This window comes from Spermophilus citellus (genome assembly GCF_964194105.1).
Source record: "Spermophilus citellus genome assembly, chromosome: 9".
Classification (NCBI taxonomy): Eukaryota; Metazoa; Chordata; class Mammalia; order Rodentia; family Sciuridae; genus Spermophilus; species Spermophilus citellus.
The window spans coordinates 4,214,743-4,231,839 of NC_138191.1; the positions used below are offsets into that span (position 1 = coordinate 4,214,743).

The window sequence follows — 17,097 nt, forward strand, 5'->3', positions numbered from 1 at the left end:
TTTGCTTTTTCTAAACAACTATCTCTCTGCTCATAATAATGGTCAAAAGCCCCTAACACTTGGACACCTTTTCATATCCTTGCCACCATTTCATGCTGCTCCTTGACCTTGCAGATAGGCCTTAGGTGGGATTTCAGCTCGAGCTCTTCACCATGCAAGCTGCATCTCCTTCTGCCGCACCTAACTCAGAGCTATGCAATTATGGGAATATATAATTCCAAACACATACTTCACACGTGGCGTGCACTCTTCTGAGTGCTTTATGTGTAACTCACTTAACAAAGGGAGCAATTAATTTATGCGATGTTGCTATTAGGTAATTACAGCTACTATCCACATTTTATAGATGGAAAAACAGCGGCACAGGCACTTGAACACATTTGTCTCAGGTTTCAATGGCAAGTTCCTGTTCTTTAAAATTCAAACCTAGGTGCTTGGGCCACAGAGTCTGTTCTCTACTAGTTCTCTAGGATGGAGCTAGGAAGGGCTGTACTATTGACAGCATGTGCAATTCAGACAGCTTAGGGTAAGTTCTCGATCAGCTCAGAGCCGCTGTGCTCTTATTTTCTGGCCCACATACAATTGTTGCTGGGCTAGTTCCTGTTCCGCACAAACTACCCCCTTTTCTCAAGCCCTTTTCTTCCATGTCCCTCTGTCCTTCCTTAAAACACAGTCTCTGAATGGGGCTGTCTGTCTGCCTGCTTCTCTCCTGCTCAGAGCCCCTTGATGGCTTCCATGGAGAAACACAATGATGGCAGAAGGAGAAGGTCAAGTCCCTCTGAAGTAAGCAGACAAGGGGGCAGAACTGGGTCAGGGATGCCTTTCATGGGGACCCAGGGGCAGGCTCTAGGGCCCTTCCTGGATCCTAGAGGAGCAAGAAATGGTGCCTACACATTAAGGGTGCCTGCTTGGTTATCCTGATATTCTTGTCTCCTCCTCTCTTCCCTGCTTGAAAGGTCACCAGAGATTCCCAGCCGTCTAACAGATTGGTGTCCAGAAGTTACAATGACTTTAGGAAGGATCTAGACACCGTGCCGTGGTCGCCGGGACTCAGCTTGCTGGGCAGCCATCGCTTCTTGGGAAACCATAGGCGCTCCCTTACCTCTAGGTCTGCATTAAGAGCTGGGAGCTCAGGACTGGAGAGGAGAGGTGGGAATGAGCTAAGAGATGAACTCTACAGGGAGAAACTGTAAAAGATTCTCTTGTTCACAGAAGATGGAGCACAGGGGTGAATGATGTTGGTAAAGTCCTGTGTCTGGTGAGCAGGAGAGGTAACGCCACAATGAGAGATCATGGTTTGGTGGTGAGTAGGTTTTGTGATAGAGTTAGTTTGAAGTCACACCCAAACCTTTGCATCTTTAATAGTTTTTTTTTCTAACGTTTTTTAGTTGTTGAGGAAACTTTACTTATTTATAGGTGCCACTGAGAATTGAACCCAGGGCCTCATACATGCGAGGCAGGTGCTCTACCACTGAGCTGCAATCCCAGTCCCCTTTGCGTCTTTGGGAGACATTTAACAGGAGCAGCCTGCAGGTCAGCGACCTTCTGGGTGAAGGGGAGGTAATGTAAAGAGAGTATCTCAAATGATTCCCAAGTCATTTTTCTAATAACATTTCATCCACCCTCCATTCATGTTATCAGTGTTACACAGGCAATTGCTATAATTCCTAGACAAAGAAACAGGGAAAAGACCTCGTTCAAAGTGCTCGTGTTCTGGTGATGCAATGCCTGAGGACACGGACCCGAGAATGCACTGGGATCAACAGCTCAGAGCTGGATTCCTTCACAGTGGCCACCCATATTGAACAAACAGAAACACAGGCAACATTTCATCACCTTCGCAGTCTTCTATCCCAGCTTTCGTCCACGCCTCTGTGCTCGTACTCGGCCTTGCTAGCATGCTCACGCAGGTGCCACGGCTCAAGCACACTCCAACAGGCACAGCCTCTCTCGTCTCTTCCTTCACGGTCATTACCGTCTTTGTCAATGAGAAGGAGGAACCTCACTTGGTGTCATCTAGGGTATGATCAGATGATCCAGTGTCCCCACAATCTCCTTGGGAAACAGTGAGTCAGGAGATTCCCAGCCCAGTTCTCACCGTGTGTGCACATGGGCGTCACAGTGGCCCTCAGGCTGCCCGCTGGGTTGGGAGTTCCTAGGTCTCAAGACATGCCATTTGCCTCAATAAACCTGCAGATTTGGACAGATGTGCACTGTGCACCTGACGGGATTATACAGTATCTTGAATAGTTGCTCTGTGTTCAGATATCAAAAATTTTTTCACTCTTGACCTGAACACTCTCAAAGGTAGGGAGATATATCAGAGACTCGAAGAAAAACAAATTAAAGAAGGAGCGTGCCTTAGTTGACCAAAGGGTTTGAGAAGGAAGGATGGCTAGCTTTTTCAGAAGCTATATTCCAAGTTCATGTTGTATTGTAAACCCATTTCTGATCAATCAATGAAATGAAACGATGAAGGGACACACACACACACACACACACACACACCCCTAATCCCAAATGACATAAAATTCCTTGCTCTTTCCTCACTAACAAGATTAAAAAATTCTTGATTCCCCTTGCTTTTTGACCTGAAATAATTGTGCTTCTCAGAATCCTGATGACATATTGCACACCCTTAAAAGTTCACACTAGCCTACTTGTATTTTTAAATGGAATTACTGAGGACAGGAATTAAATACTGTCCATCTCACAATGCCCAAGCAAAGTGCCTAAATGTATCACATATTCTTTTAAAAATTGGCCTTGTTTAAGCATCTCCCTGTGTCTTCTCCTGTGCTAAGTCGAACTTAACTGATCTCAGTGTTTCAGAAAGGAAGGTGCTAATATGCCCATCATATAGTTGCAAATTTCTGTTGTCTTAAGTGAAGTCTTTGAGGTCACTCAGCTCATAAAGTCAGAGCTATAATTTGAACTCTGATCTCCTAATTCCAGTTCAAGAAATTATTTCCTTATAATAAAAAAAGGCATTTTGATTTTTTAAGTGAAGAATTTTAGGCACACCACCAGATCTGAGGAAACCACCTTGACCCACTTAATAATCTTACATGGGTCACGAATGAATGGTCCCTGATTCAATGCCTCAGAAAATTTACCTGGCCTTGGAATCAGAACGTAGAAGATTATCCTTGGGAATGGAAGAAACTGGAATAAGACAGTGTCACACGTCTCTCCATGGGGCAGACCCGGCCTGTGAGGGGTTCTGTCTTTTCTGCTGACCCAGGTGCTGGTCCTGGATCCCAATCTCCTTTGTCCCTTGCAACAACAGAGTTCTGTTGCCTGTTCGTGAAGTGGCCTGGTGCTTATCAATTCTTTTCTTCTTTTCAAATCCCTAAGCCTGGGCCCCAGAAGCTGTGGTGTGGATCTCTGATTTCCTCAGAAGTCGCTCCTTGAGATCCTGTCCAGGCATTGGCTCCTTGAGATTTCCCAGGCAGCACTGGAGGGACCAGCTGCAGGAACGAGTGGGACTGGCTAAAGCCTCTCTAAACCCCAGCCTTAGAGCAGAGTCCTCGGCATTCCCAAGGCCACCTGGAAGGCAGGGACAAGAGGCAGGGGATGTCAGGAATGACCCAAGCACATGCCTGTCCATCCCAGAGCCAACCCAGGCCCTATAAAAGACGTGCCCACTGTAGCACCTCATCTTCTCTGACTCCCCAGGGACTCCCCTGTGTGTGCAGGGTGAGTGGGAACTTGGGAGACCAGAGAGAGCTGAGCATAACAGAAGGATGGCAAGGGAGATGGAGAAAGGGGAGCTATACGCTTGACCCTGGGCTGTAAGAGCAGGAATAAGAGTCCGTCTGACTCGGGTCTCTGGATACCTTGTCTTGAGCTGAGAAAAATGTGGGTCTCACAACTTCACCAGGATCTATTCTTATATTTAGATAATGGATACCTCATTGGAGTGTGAATGCTTTACGTTCATAAAGATTAAGAAATACTGTTATGTTCTTTTTTGGGGGGGGGAGTATTGGGGATTGAACTCAGGGCACTCAACCACTGAGCCCCATCCCCAGCCCTGTTTTGTATTTTATTTAGAGACAGGATCTCACTGAGTTGCTGAGTGCCTTGCCATTGCTGAGGCTGGCTTTGAACTTGTGATCCTCTTGCCTCAGCCTCCTGAGCCATGGGATTACAGGCATGTGCCACTGTGCCTGGTCTGGTTCTGTATAAATAAAAAGTTTCTTATTACATAAATTTTTTCAACAATATATGTTATTTAGTAAGATTTAAGCTGTTTCTTTTTCATTTGTGTGTTTACAGGACAGTGAATGAAATGTTATAGGAGTGTGTATACGGCTCATATACAAGTTATACACACACACACACACACACACACACACACATATATATATATATATATATATATATATATATATATATATATATATATATTCACACACACATATACATATTGCATTTCATTCACCATCCCATACGATTTAGTTTTAAGGAGACACAATTACCATCCTTCGTTGTTTATGACTAACTTCCAGGTTAGAAAATTCCCATCAAAGTGTCTTACCAGCAAAACCAGCAGCAGTGTCAGCCTCCTCCCAAAGGACCTCCAAAGTGTCCCCCCAAGTGCCCAGCCCCATGCCCAGCCCCGTTCCCAGCTCCAGTCTCTTCCGGCTGTGGCTCCAGCTCTAGGGGCTGCTGCAGCTCTGGGGGTGGGGGCTGCTGCCTGAGCCAGCACAGGCCCCGCCCCTTCCACAGGCACAGGCCGGGGAGTCCTGAGTGCTGTGACTGTGAGCCCTCGAGGAGGGGGGCCTCTGGCTGCTGCCCCAGCTCTGGCTCTGGGGGCTGCTGCTGCCCCAGGCCTTGGACATCACAGAGAAACCCCTGAGCAGCATCTCAACACCGGGACCTGCCCCAGCGTGACACGTCTCTCCACGGGGCAGACCCGGCCTGTGAGGGGTTCTGTCTGTTCTGCTGACCCAGGTCCTGGTCCTGGATCCCAATCTCCTTCGTCCCTTGCCACAACAGAGTTCTGTGGCCTGTTCGTGAAGTGGCCTGGTGCTTATCAACCCTTTTCTTCTTTTCAAATCCCTTAAGCCCAGGGCCTCAGAAGCACGCTTTCAAGGATCTCTTGATAAGTGCGAAATCTGGGAAAATCAAGCCAGAAGTGGTTCAGAGGGGCAATCTTTCCCTTGTTTTTTATTGTTTCATTGTAATTATACACAATAATGGTCTTCATTATACTCTATCTATATGCACGTGGTCTGATCACTTCCCCCCCTCCCTCCCGAGGTGTGCTTGCTCTACTGATTTCCAGAGGGGCAATCTTTAGAACAACCTAAGTCTAAAGCTTCTCCCTGGGATGCGGATGGGGATGGGGCTCGTCTTTGTGCACCCCAGGACCTTGCTATGCAGATCCCCTCCTGAGGGATCCTCTCTGCCCGTGGAGTGGCAATGACAGTTCTCAGAAGTCACTGGAGAGTACCTCTCCCAGGGCAGGGCTCTGAGCAGCAGCATCTGTGAACAGGACCAAGGCTGAACTGGGGTGTCTGCAGGCACTCTAACTGCCGCGATGGCTCAGGGCACCCTATAGTAGCAGATCTGAAGAAACGGCATTTTGGGAAAGGGAATGGAGGTCCTTGGAATGCAGAGGGGGTCCTGAGTTTGCAGTGAGTGACGGGAACTCACGGCTCCCTTCAGGCCTCTCCTGAAGCACTTAGATGCTGAGAGTCAGATGAAGCGTGGCCACCCGTCCTCCACCAAGGAACAGAGAAACACCGAAAAATGCCGAGCCAGGTTCTCTTCCTGTCTCCATCTCTTGCACAGACTGGTAAAAGATTGTCAAGAAAAATCCCATATTTGTAACAACAACAACAGAAAGAACAAACACAAATATTGTAAAAAAACAAAAATACTGCGAAAAAGTGCACTAAATTATCCAGTGTACAAAAACGCAGAGGAGTGGAATGTTGTCACAAAGCAGATGAAAAGAATAACCTACCATTGACCGTGAACATTCGAAATTCCATGAAACAATTGAAACTACAAAGAAAAGCTACAAATGATGATGATAATGATAACAATAATACTAATGATAATAATTAAAAAATTAGGGGATCTATGACTAGAAAATAGAGGTGAAGCACTTTAGATCAAATAGAAGTGGTAGCACTTTAGGTCAAAATAGGAATAAAAACAGGAATAACATGGAATAAAAATGACAAAACTATTTCAGAAATAAAGACAAAATTGCAAAAGCAAAGAGGACTATCCAATGGAAGACACAGTAAGAAACATTGAGATTAGAAATAAAAAAAATACGAAAAACAGACATTTAAAATTATGTAAAAAATTATAAAGAAATGATAGAAAAGACAAGCAAAAATCCAGTTACATATGTAGTTGGAGTCAAAATCATGAAGGAAGCAGGTGTTTTAGAATACAGCTCAAAAACATTTCTTAAAAGGATTTGAGTGCCTATTTTAAGGGGGCATACCAGGTTAAAATAGCGAGACACAGCCTAGTAAAATGATGGCACTTTAAGAATAAAGTGAAAATCTTCTAGTGAGGAGACAGAAAGGTCAAGTCACTCTAAGGCAGAGAAAATCAGCCTTTTCCGGGGATCCCTCGGTGCCAGAGGATAGGGAGTAACAGCCAGGAGACGTTTCAGGAGCGGGAGAGTGAGCAAGAAATCTTGATTTGGTTTGGCCTTTCTTCAAGTGGGAAAAGCAGCAAACAGCTTAAACTTCCAGGATCTCAGTGGTTTATGTCTTGCTGAGTTTTTTTCTGATGCAATTACCAGATGATCGGCAGCCCCTGAGGATGTGCGGGGAGGGTGGGGAGTTTTAGCAAACAAATGGGTCAGCTGGGAATTACAGTTTCAATTCAATTAACAGTGGTAGAATTAGTGACAAAGGGCATTTCCATAAAGTAATGTGACCTAGGACTGACATGTCTCCCAGCCCTATTTCTGATTTATTATTTCTCTACGGTCACAACTACATGTACACAGAGAAGAGTGAAGTTGTTTGAGGTGAGAATCTGCACGGTAGTATCTATCAGGAAGGAGTTGATATTGAGAGTCTGGTGGAAAAACTGAGTAAACTGGATAACTAGAAGCTGTTTTAAAGCTGTATTTCAGAAATATTGGAAAATAAAGCATTAGATACTTGTGATACTTAAAAAAAGAATAAATACAAACAAATTCACCTCAAAAAAGTTTTCAGATTTAGACTAGCTCACAAAGAAAATTCAACTGTGTGCTATACTCAAGAGGCAGTTAGTTATTCAGGAACTAGAATCAAGGACTAGATAAATGTACCCAGTAAAACACAAATATTGGACAAGACAGAATTCAAGTTTCAATATTTGAAAGACAAAGACATGAGGAAAAAGGAATACTTTTTACACTCTTGGTGGGATTATGAATTAGTACAGCCACTATGGAAATCAAAAGATAGGAATGGAACCCCCACATAAACCAGCTCTGCCACTCCTCAATGAGCTATAGCAGTGTATACCTACCCATGTTGATAGCAGCACAATTCACAATGACCAACTGTGGAACCAGCCTAGATGTCTGGCAATGGGCAGAGAAGATGTGGTATATATACACAATGATGTTTTACACACCCCTGGAGAAGAAGGAAATCATGCCACTTGCAGGAAAATGGATTGACTTGAGTGCATCGTGTTGAGAGAGGATTGTGTCTTCTCTTGCGTGTGGAAGCTAAAGAGAAAAAATAAAAAGAAGTGTGGAGGGGGGTATCCTGTGAAAATCAAAGAGATCTGCAGAGAAGAGGTAGCAGACCAGGAAGAGGAAGGAAGGGAGGGAAAGGGGAAATATTGGGGAATGATATTGACCTGGTTATGTTATTATACTGTGGGAATATGTAAATGTGCACTGATGAATTCCACTATTATGTGTAAGTATAATGCACTAATAAAACATGGTAACAAAAAATAAAAATATTTTATTTTGCTGAGCTAAATAATTAATATAAAAATATAATAATCATGTATACCAAGTAACATAGGAGAAATTTTTATAGAATATAAATTACAGGATACTTGGGGACAAGTATAGAGAAACATATTAAAATAGCACATAGAGGGGCTGGGGATGTGGCTCAAGCGGTAGCGCGCTCGCCTGGCGTGTGTGCGGCCTGGGTTCTATCCTCAGCACCACATACAAACAAAGATGTTGTGTCCACCGATAACTAAAAAATAAATATTAAAATTCTCTCTCTCTATCTCTCTCTGTCCCTCTCTCATTCTCTCTTAAAAAAAATAAAATAGCACATAGAGGATATAAACATTATAATCAATCAAATACATTGAATATGTATATCAAATTCATAACTGGAATATACCTGAGTTTCAAATGGCCATGAAATTTTCACAAAATGACTATTGTGAGTACACAAAGGACACCTTTAAAAATCCCATAGTAGCAGTAATACAATGTTTTTGGATCATAATGAAATAGGGATTATTTATTTATTTTTTTCTGGGAAATATTATTTCATTTTTTTAAATACTCTGCAGAAATAGGGATTATTTAGAAAAGAGTGAAACATAAAGAGACCAGTCTTCTAATTCCTAATCAACACAATTCTGATTCCACTAAAAATGTAATGGGCTTATTTTTTCCCCCTGGAGAAAGGTGGATTGATTATTTTGAAGAACAAAGAGAAAATAAATAAATAAGACAACTCCAAAGAAGAATATCAATGGAGAGGGGCGTTATCAATGGAGAAGGGTGTCGGATATTAACATATATTATAAAATGTATAAAATTAAAGCTTTGTACCGTTGGTACATGAATAGACAAACCAAAGTAAAATAAATCCCAGAAATTGGTCTAACTGCATATAAAATTAGTATTCAATAAGTCAGTCTCTCAAGTAGGTGGAAGAAATATGTATGTGTTGAAATAATTGATTTGGCATGTGGGAAAAGATAAAATTTGAATCTGTTCTTTACATCATGCATCAATATAAGTTCCAAATACATTAGAGATACAAATACAAAAATAAAACCATATATGCACTAGGAGAAAACTAGAATAGGGGTGAAAGATAATAAATCTAGGCCAGGATGGGAGTATAAGTTGGTATAATCACTTCAGCAGTTAATTTGCATATTTGATTACAAATAAAATGTAATACCCTATATCTCAACAGTTTAATTTTTGTTGTCTTATCTAGAAATATATTTGCACATGTTCCTGTGGATTTACATTTCTTATTTACATTTCCTAAGAAAGAGGGGCACACCATGCCATTCAGAGACCATGCGGAGGCACCAGGATTTGGTTAGGAGCCAGGGAAAGCCCAGGCCACAACCTTTATTGCATTTTCCTCGAGCAGAGGCTAAGAAGGGCAAGGAAAAGAGCTCAGGGTTGGCTACTCTGAATGATCACGGTGGACTCTGAGGAGTAGGGGCTGTCCTTCGTGGCCTGGTACCTGGCCCTGGTTGACTTGAGGTCAGGGAAATACTGGCTTAGTGTGGGGACTCAGGTGTGAGGAGCTGGTTGGGAGTACGGGCTTGGGTTGGTTGATGTGTGTATTCAAGGCAGGCTCATGGACAGGTAATGTGCTTTGTCTGGAATTAGCTGGCCCTGGTAAAGCAGTCTCTGCCCAGTCAGCAAGCACCCAGTTACGGGGGATGTGAGGTGTTCCCCGGAAGCGCCTGTGTGAATGCAGGAATATTCAGAGGGGAAAGGATTGGATCATGAGAGCTCTGACCTCATCAGTCCATCCTAGTTTGAATACAGTGGGAGGTAACTGAAGGCAGGTGGCCATGGCTGAAGGACAGGAGTCACTGGGGTATGACCTGGGGGATTCATTGTTCCTGAAGTCTCTCTCTCTGGCTTTGTGGCTGCCATGTCCTGAGAAGATCCCCTCTGCCACGATGCTCTGCCACGATGCTCTGCCACGATGCTCTGCCTCACTTTGGGTCCAGCAAGGGAGCTGGCCAAGTCCACTGTATCTTTCCACTTCTCCATCCTTGGTGCTGCCTCAGTACACACAAGACACAACCATCTTTCTTCTAAGGAGAAAAAAATAGAAGAGAGAACATGATAGGTTCTTCTCCCCACCCCAACTTTATTGAGGCATAATTCACAAATAAAAATTTAACACAAGCCAATCAATCAATCACTATATATATATATATATATATATATATATATATATATATATATATATATATAATCACCTTAATAGATACAGAAAAGCATTTGACAAAATTCAAAATTCTTCCATGATTAAAAAAATTAGGTATAAAGGAATGTGCCTCAACCCAATTAAAGCCACATATAACAAAACCACATCCAACATCATACTTCATTGTAAAACCTCAAAGTTTTCCTGTAAATCAGGATTAACACAAGGACGCCTATTCTAGCTCCTTCTATTCAGCACAATACTGGAGGTGCTGCCGAGAGCAACTAGGCAAAGAGAGAAAGTCACCCAACCTGAAAAGAAAAAGGGCAGATCCTTCTGAAAGAGCTCTCCAAGCCTCAGAACATGACTTTCATTGTATCTTATTAGTTACCCTGTGTACAAAGAATCTGCCACATGTGATCCTTTATTTGAGCACGTGGCTAACCTAGAGATACAAGGATTCTGTTTGATAGAGGAAAAATACATTCATCTGGAAACTGACGGTTCCATTTGTATATGTACAAATCAAATGCCTTTATATCATCTGGCAGGCAATGTTTAAATCTTTGTAAATATTAGTTCATTTATTTTCATAGCCACCCTTTAGAAAAGGTATTTTTATAATCTTTATTTAGAGACAAGAAAACTGAGAAAAAGAGAAGTTTATTCACTAGCTCAAGGTCACACAGCTACTACCTGGTAGGTAATCAAACTCCAGCAGTCTGGCTCTAGGATTGGGGTCCTAATCTTTGTTATTTGTTGCCTTTTTATCTCCTGGAGAATATAACTGGATCCTTGGGTATCTGGAAGTAAGCTGTATAGCTGGCAGAATCATAAGGTATTCATACACTTTTACATGTGTATCTGCTGTGCCACTTCCATGTGCCTGAGAGTGAACATGGCCCAAGTATTGACTGTTGCTTTTGTTCCTCTATTTTGTGAGTTTTTTTTTTAAATATAACCATTACTTATTTATCTCTATGCTTTCAGTATTCTCTTATCAATCACATGATTTTGAAGGTCGTTAACCTAATCATCTATGTCCTCAACAAATGTCAAAATATCGTTTGGTGTTTTATTACTTATGAAAATTATTCTTCTCTTAAAAGAGAATGGCAAGAACTCTTCATAGTTCAACTCTTCCTTAGATCATTCTGTAGTCTCATCCTCCGGGTTCTAAATACCATATTTCACTACATAATCATCACCACAGCATCAACACATTCACGAGTATTCTGTGCATCCTAATCTTGCACCAAAGACAGGTCTGTAAAAAATGATTTCCAAGTATTACTGGCACAGTTTTTAAAAGTGTCACATGGTGGTTGCAACATCATTTTTTGCAAAAAAGGAAACAAGTACATAAAGTCTGCAATGATTATGCAGTGAAATACAGTTGGTAATTTTTATTAGATGATTTCTAAATGTTTCATGTTTAATGACTCATATGGAAAGGGATATATCTGCTCATAATTTCATTCTAAATTTTGAATTCATGTAGTCAATTAGGAGAATTTTATTACTAATTCTAACCATTTTCAAATCAATTGTCTTTTTCTTTCTGAGTATGTAATCCTGTTATTGGCTGATAATACTATTTTTATGTCATCCTTTATGAAATATATATGCACTCATATGTATTTTCATATTGTTAGATTTGTTAAAATTTCAGCTCAGAACTAAATTATTATGGTGATTGGTGCATTATGATTTATTCATAATGTTCATAATTTGTTCATTTGCAACAAATTGTGTTCATTAGCTTATAGACCATTTTACTGCAAACTTTGTAAGACTGTAAAAATTGAGATCTGATAAATTCCGTCGAAATCTAGACTATATACACACACATGCATACTCATAGATCTGTCCTATGAGGTATTTAAGAGATTCTTGCATTTTGAAAGAGAATGATTAAACTGAGGAGTGCAGTGGTCATGTCACTGACTCCAAGTCACAAGCAATGGTAGAAGTAGCTGAAACTAGAACTCAGTTCCCATGCTCAGGACATGGCTCCCTGCTGCATGTAGAAGGACTCACGGTTACTTACCGTTATTGAGGTGTGAGTTAGTCAAGCTGTTGGCACAATTTTGCTTTCTCAATCTTATCTATCTTATCTATCTCATGTGACCCAACAGAAACCTCCATAGAAGTCACATTGGATGTCCTCTTTGTCCCCCAGTTCATCCTATTAGAAGCCTCTGTTTCCTGATTCCACATCCAGGGGTCTCTAACTAGTTAATGTGTGGGACACCTGGAACGATGTAGAATGCAGGTTATCACATCACTGAGTTTTCATATTATTTTTTCCTTTTATTTGTTATTATGTTTACAATATCTGTTGGTGGAGGCACAAGTGAATGTTAAAGATTTGAATTCAAGTGTATGTAGCATACAGTTGGAAACAATGTTGAGTATTACTTTTGCATGAATAGAAAAGAATATTGTTGTGTGTTCATTTAAGAAATAAGACAATGCCTCTTTATGCACCATTGATGCTGGACTCCCACGGGGAGGTGCTGTGGCATGGTTGCTCTCATTCTGGTGGACCCCTCAGTACCCACTGCCTGCCTCCTCAGGAAGCCTAACAGACGTCTTCATCTAACAGGGATCTCTTCCTCTGTGTCTAAAGTGAGCCTTCTGACCCAGGATGCACATTACAATCAGCTGGTTATCTTGTAAAAGGAATAACAATCTGGGTCTCCATTCCCAGAAATTCTAAATCAGTTGCTCTCCTAGGGGATCCCGGCTCCATTTTTAAAGACTGCTTAGTGACAATCCCTGGCGCGGACGGTTGAGTCGGCTTCTGCTCATGCCCTGCCTGCTGACCTCTCTCCCACGGAGGTCCACCATGACTTTCAGACTTCTGGGTATCTCTGCCTCTCTCTCCCACTTGACTGGGAGATTAAGGAGGACAGGATCTAAAGTTTGTCTGTGGTTTTCATATTGGGGTAGTACTGGTCACGAATTAGGGACCAAGATGTGACGGAGATTGTTTGTTGGGATGACTATTTCCTGAAGCCTACAATTTCACCTCTGATTCCATGAGACTCTCATCTGAGTTTTGAATGCCATGAGATTAGGGCATGGCATGATTTGGGGGAGAGAGGGGCGACAGTGACTATTCCTAGAGAGATGCTTATAAAGGAACTCTTTGACCAAGACCTGCTTTCAGACTTGGTAGCAGAAGTTAGTGTAATGGCAGCTAGTTCCTGGTTTGTCAAGGAAGGAGACGTAGGCTGGGAATTTAGTCATCCATGCTTATCATAGTTCCCGAATTTCTCAACACTAGCATCAACACTGTCAGCATCTGGTGTTTATTTTCTATAGTAGATGTTTCTAGAAGGACCTTGTTAGAAGGTAAATATGCTTCTCTATGAAAATATATGAAAAGAGTTGGCTACTAAAGGGAACATTCTCCATGTGAGAATATCCAGCACTGATTTTCTCATCGTAGGCGCCTACGGTCTGAAGTAGAAGGAAAGTTTTGTTTTGCTTTTGATTCTTAAAATCAAATTTTAGTTTTGACTCTTTTTAGAGATATATGACAGTAGAGTATATTTTGACATATTATATAGACTATAACTCATCCATTCTTGTGGTTGCACATGATGTGAGTTTCACAGGTGGTGTGCTTGTATGAACACAGGGAAGTCACCTCAGCTTCATTCCACTGTCTTTCCTATTCCCATCCCCCCTTCCCTCACTCCCTTTGTCTGATCCAGTGAACTTCTGTTCTTCCCCCCACCACCTTGTTGTGTGTTAGCATCTGCAGACCAGAGAGGACATTTGCTCTTTGGTTTCTCAGATTCCCTCTGCCTTCCTTCTCTTACATGTTAAGAAGATCTCAGTTATTTTCTTAATGGTTACCATAGCTAATGTGCGCTTGTGTCTGTGTCTGAGTGCATATCTGTGTGTGTGTGTGTGTGTGTGTATGTGTGTGTACACATTTATGTGTGAGGAGGTTGGGAGGCAGAGAAGTGGAGTGCGGGAGGGAAAGAGGGGGAGAGAGCAATGGTTTGGAGAAAAGTGTGGGAGACAACTTCCTAAGAATGTTTATAATATTAGTAAAAATATGGACAGGGCTACCAGGCTTCTCACTGTGGACTCTGTTAGAAAGGGTAGAGTCACAGAACAACAGTCAATAAAAACCAGGGTGCTCCCACACAGGAGAGCATTCGGTACCCTTAACTCCAGAGGCCAGCCCATGTATGATCTGCTATCTCTTATGATACAACCTGAGTGGTTCTTTTCTTTTCTTTCTTTTTTTTTTTTTTTTGTAACAGAGATTGAGCCCAGGGGTGCTTAACCACTGAACCACATCCATAGCCCTTTTTATTTATTTTAAATAGGTTCTCACTAAATTGCGGGGCTGGCTTTAACCTGCAATCCTCCTGCCTCAGCCTCCTGAGCTGCTGGGATTATAGGCGGGCACCACTGTGCCCGGCCAATCTGAGGATTCCTGGGCAGCTATGTGAGAAACTGAGGTACTGACTAAAGGGGTCTGTTCCCACAGACAGGCAGAGATCCACCTAATTAAAAGTAAGGGACATATGTAGTCCAAGGGAGTGGGCTGAGACTTGGAAAATGGGCTATGGGTAATGTTCAACAGTGGGATTTCTGCTGGAAAAAGACACGATGTTTTCAGTTTCACTGGTATAGACGTTCCCACCACCAGTGACTGAAGTCAAGGACACTGAAGGCAGACTTGAGAAGATTCGCACACCATTGGCTCCGGCTCACCCCTGGACTTGGGACAACAGACCAAACATGTTTGGGGACGCTGGGAAGAAGGCACCACGGCATTCTGTTAAAACTTTCCTGAACCTGCTGGACCCCATGTGGTCCGAAGGCTCTTTCTTGAGGTAGGAAAGAGCAGGTTCAGAAGGGAGATTAGAAAGGAAGAAACCCACGACTATCCAAGAAAGAAGACGTCAGCAGCCATGGCACTACAACAGTCTGTTAGAAGGTTTGGACTTCCCAGACTGGGGTCTCACTGAGGGAAAGAGCATGGCTCACAGTGGCCTCACACGAGGAATGTCAGGGACAGCTCCACACACACCCCACTTACGCAGCAGTCACATTCTGCTCCTTCCAGAGGCATGACTCACCCTGAGTCCAGCCCTGGGTCCCATATAAAATGTGTCCCTGCAGCTGGCTCCTCGTCTGTCCTGTCTCCTCAGGAGGCGTCTGTGGCTACGTCTGAACCACGGTGAGTGTTCTATGGGAATCCAGAGGGGGGTGCTGAGCAGGACGGAGACGGGGCTGGAGAGAGACTCTGGGAGAAGGAGAAGTGGGGGGCGGAGGAGGAAGTCGAAATGATGGACGAGGACGAAAGACCGGGCGTATGGTTTGCTCTGGACGAAGCAGGGACCAACCTGGGAAGGGCTGTCCCTGCAGTCTGAGAGATAAGGGCAGGTGCTCTGTACTCCTTCTGGTGACTGAGCTCAACACTCGGAGGGAAGCTTGTCGTAGTTACACAGACCCAAATACACATCAGAAAATGATGGTCCCACTAAGTTTTGAATTTGGTGCCTACTGATGTACACATGTCAGTAATGGACTTGTTCATTCAAAAATAGCACATCAGTTCCAATATTTGAGTATCATTAGATGTGTCAGCTCATTACATGCTAAGAATATTCTAGAAGTACAAAGTGAAGACATCCATACTCTTTGCCTGAAGTAGGCTTCTGTAGATCCACATTAAAATATATATATATATCTTGACCCATGGCCCTGGGAAAGGGAAGAATCTTTATGTCTCTGGATATTGAATATCTAATAGGTTTCTATCTTAGCATTCAGGTTGACTCAGCGTCACTGAGATGTCCTGCCAGCAGAACCAGCAGCAGTGCCAGCCTCCTTCCAAGTGTCCCCCCAAGGGCCCAGCTCCAGACTCTTCCTGCTGTGGCTCTAGCTCCGGGGGCTGCTGCAGCTCCGGGGGTGGTGGCTGCTGCCTGAGCCACCACCGGCCCCGCAGGTCTCTTCGTCGCCGACACCAGGGCTCGGGCTGCTGTGGCAGCAGTGGGGGCAGTGGTGGCTGCTGCGGTAGCAGCAGTGGCAGATGTACGTGTGGCAGTAACTGCACTTGTAGCAGCGACTGCGGCTGCTGTAGACACAGTGGTCAGCAATCCGGGGGCTCCGGCTGCTGCTGAGGACCTGGGCGCTGAAGAGCAGAATTGAAGAATTAGAGGACAAGAGACACATGGCAGCCTGGAGTCTAACCCCCTCCTCATCCACCCTTTCCTGACCCAACCAATTGACAGATGTGCAAGGTCAGCTTCCTGAGGCCGTCCCGTGGTACGGGTTGGACCTGGCTTCTCGGGGACTCACATCAATACTGGTTTTCAGCAGGCTGTGGAAAGTGTTCTAAGTATGGGATTCACAGCAATAAATTCACGGTCAAGTCATCATCTGAGGTCTTTGGGTTTTTTTCACTCCTCTTCTTTTGTGACTCTATTCTAACCTTTCTCCTTGGTAGGAGAACAAGTTTTCAGCTAATGCTACCTGGAGAAGAATAACAATTTAATTAAACAATTAATTAACAATTGATTTAATTAAACATTAACAAACCATTGGATTGTTAATGAATTAAATTTAAATACACATAGGGTTGTATTAGAATTACAATATGATTCAAACTTTTAGGAAAATATTACCAGGTAGAACTCTGAAATACATAGGGCTGAATATTCTATTTAAACAAACAAACAAAAAAATAAGTTCATAAGTGTACATTTAGGCAATATTTCCATTTCCCCCTGCCTTTCAGAATGTTAGGCTATGCAATTAGTTTCAACTTCAGCTGTGAACGGAGGGGGAAACTTAATGGCCTCAGTAGCAGTTCTGATTGCTGATTAGCTGTTGTGAGAATTTTAATCCACCAGGTAATTCCAGCTGTCTTTTTGGATACTCATTTTTATTTTTGTGTAGGAGTATTTTTTTGTGT

General features: G+C 42.9%; 1 protein-coding gene across 1 annotated transcript; it reads left to right on the forward strand.

Moving 5' to 3' along the window:
* Positions 1 to 1,898: 1,898 nt before the first annotated feature.
* Positions 1,899 to 16,303, forward strand: LOC308656847 (uncharacterized protein; the record flags this gene model as incomplete). The annotated part of the gene is made up of 4 exons (XM_081308195.1): positions 1,899 to 2,021; positions 4,547 to 4,836; positions 5,803 to 5,806; positions 15,989 to 16,303. 4 exons carry the CDS (start codon positions 1,899 to 1,901, stop codon positions 16,301 to 16,303), a joined length of 732 nt encoding a protein of 243 aa, XP_081164321.1.
* Between the last annotated feature and the right edge of the window lie 794 nt (positions 16,304 to 17,097).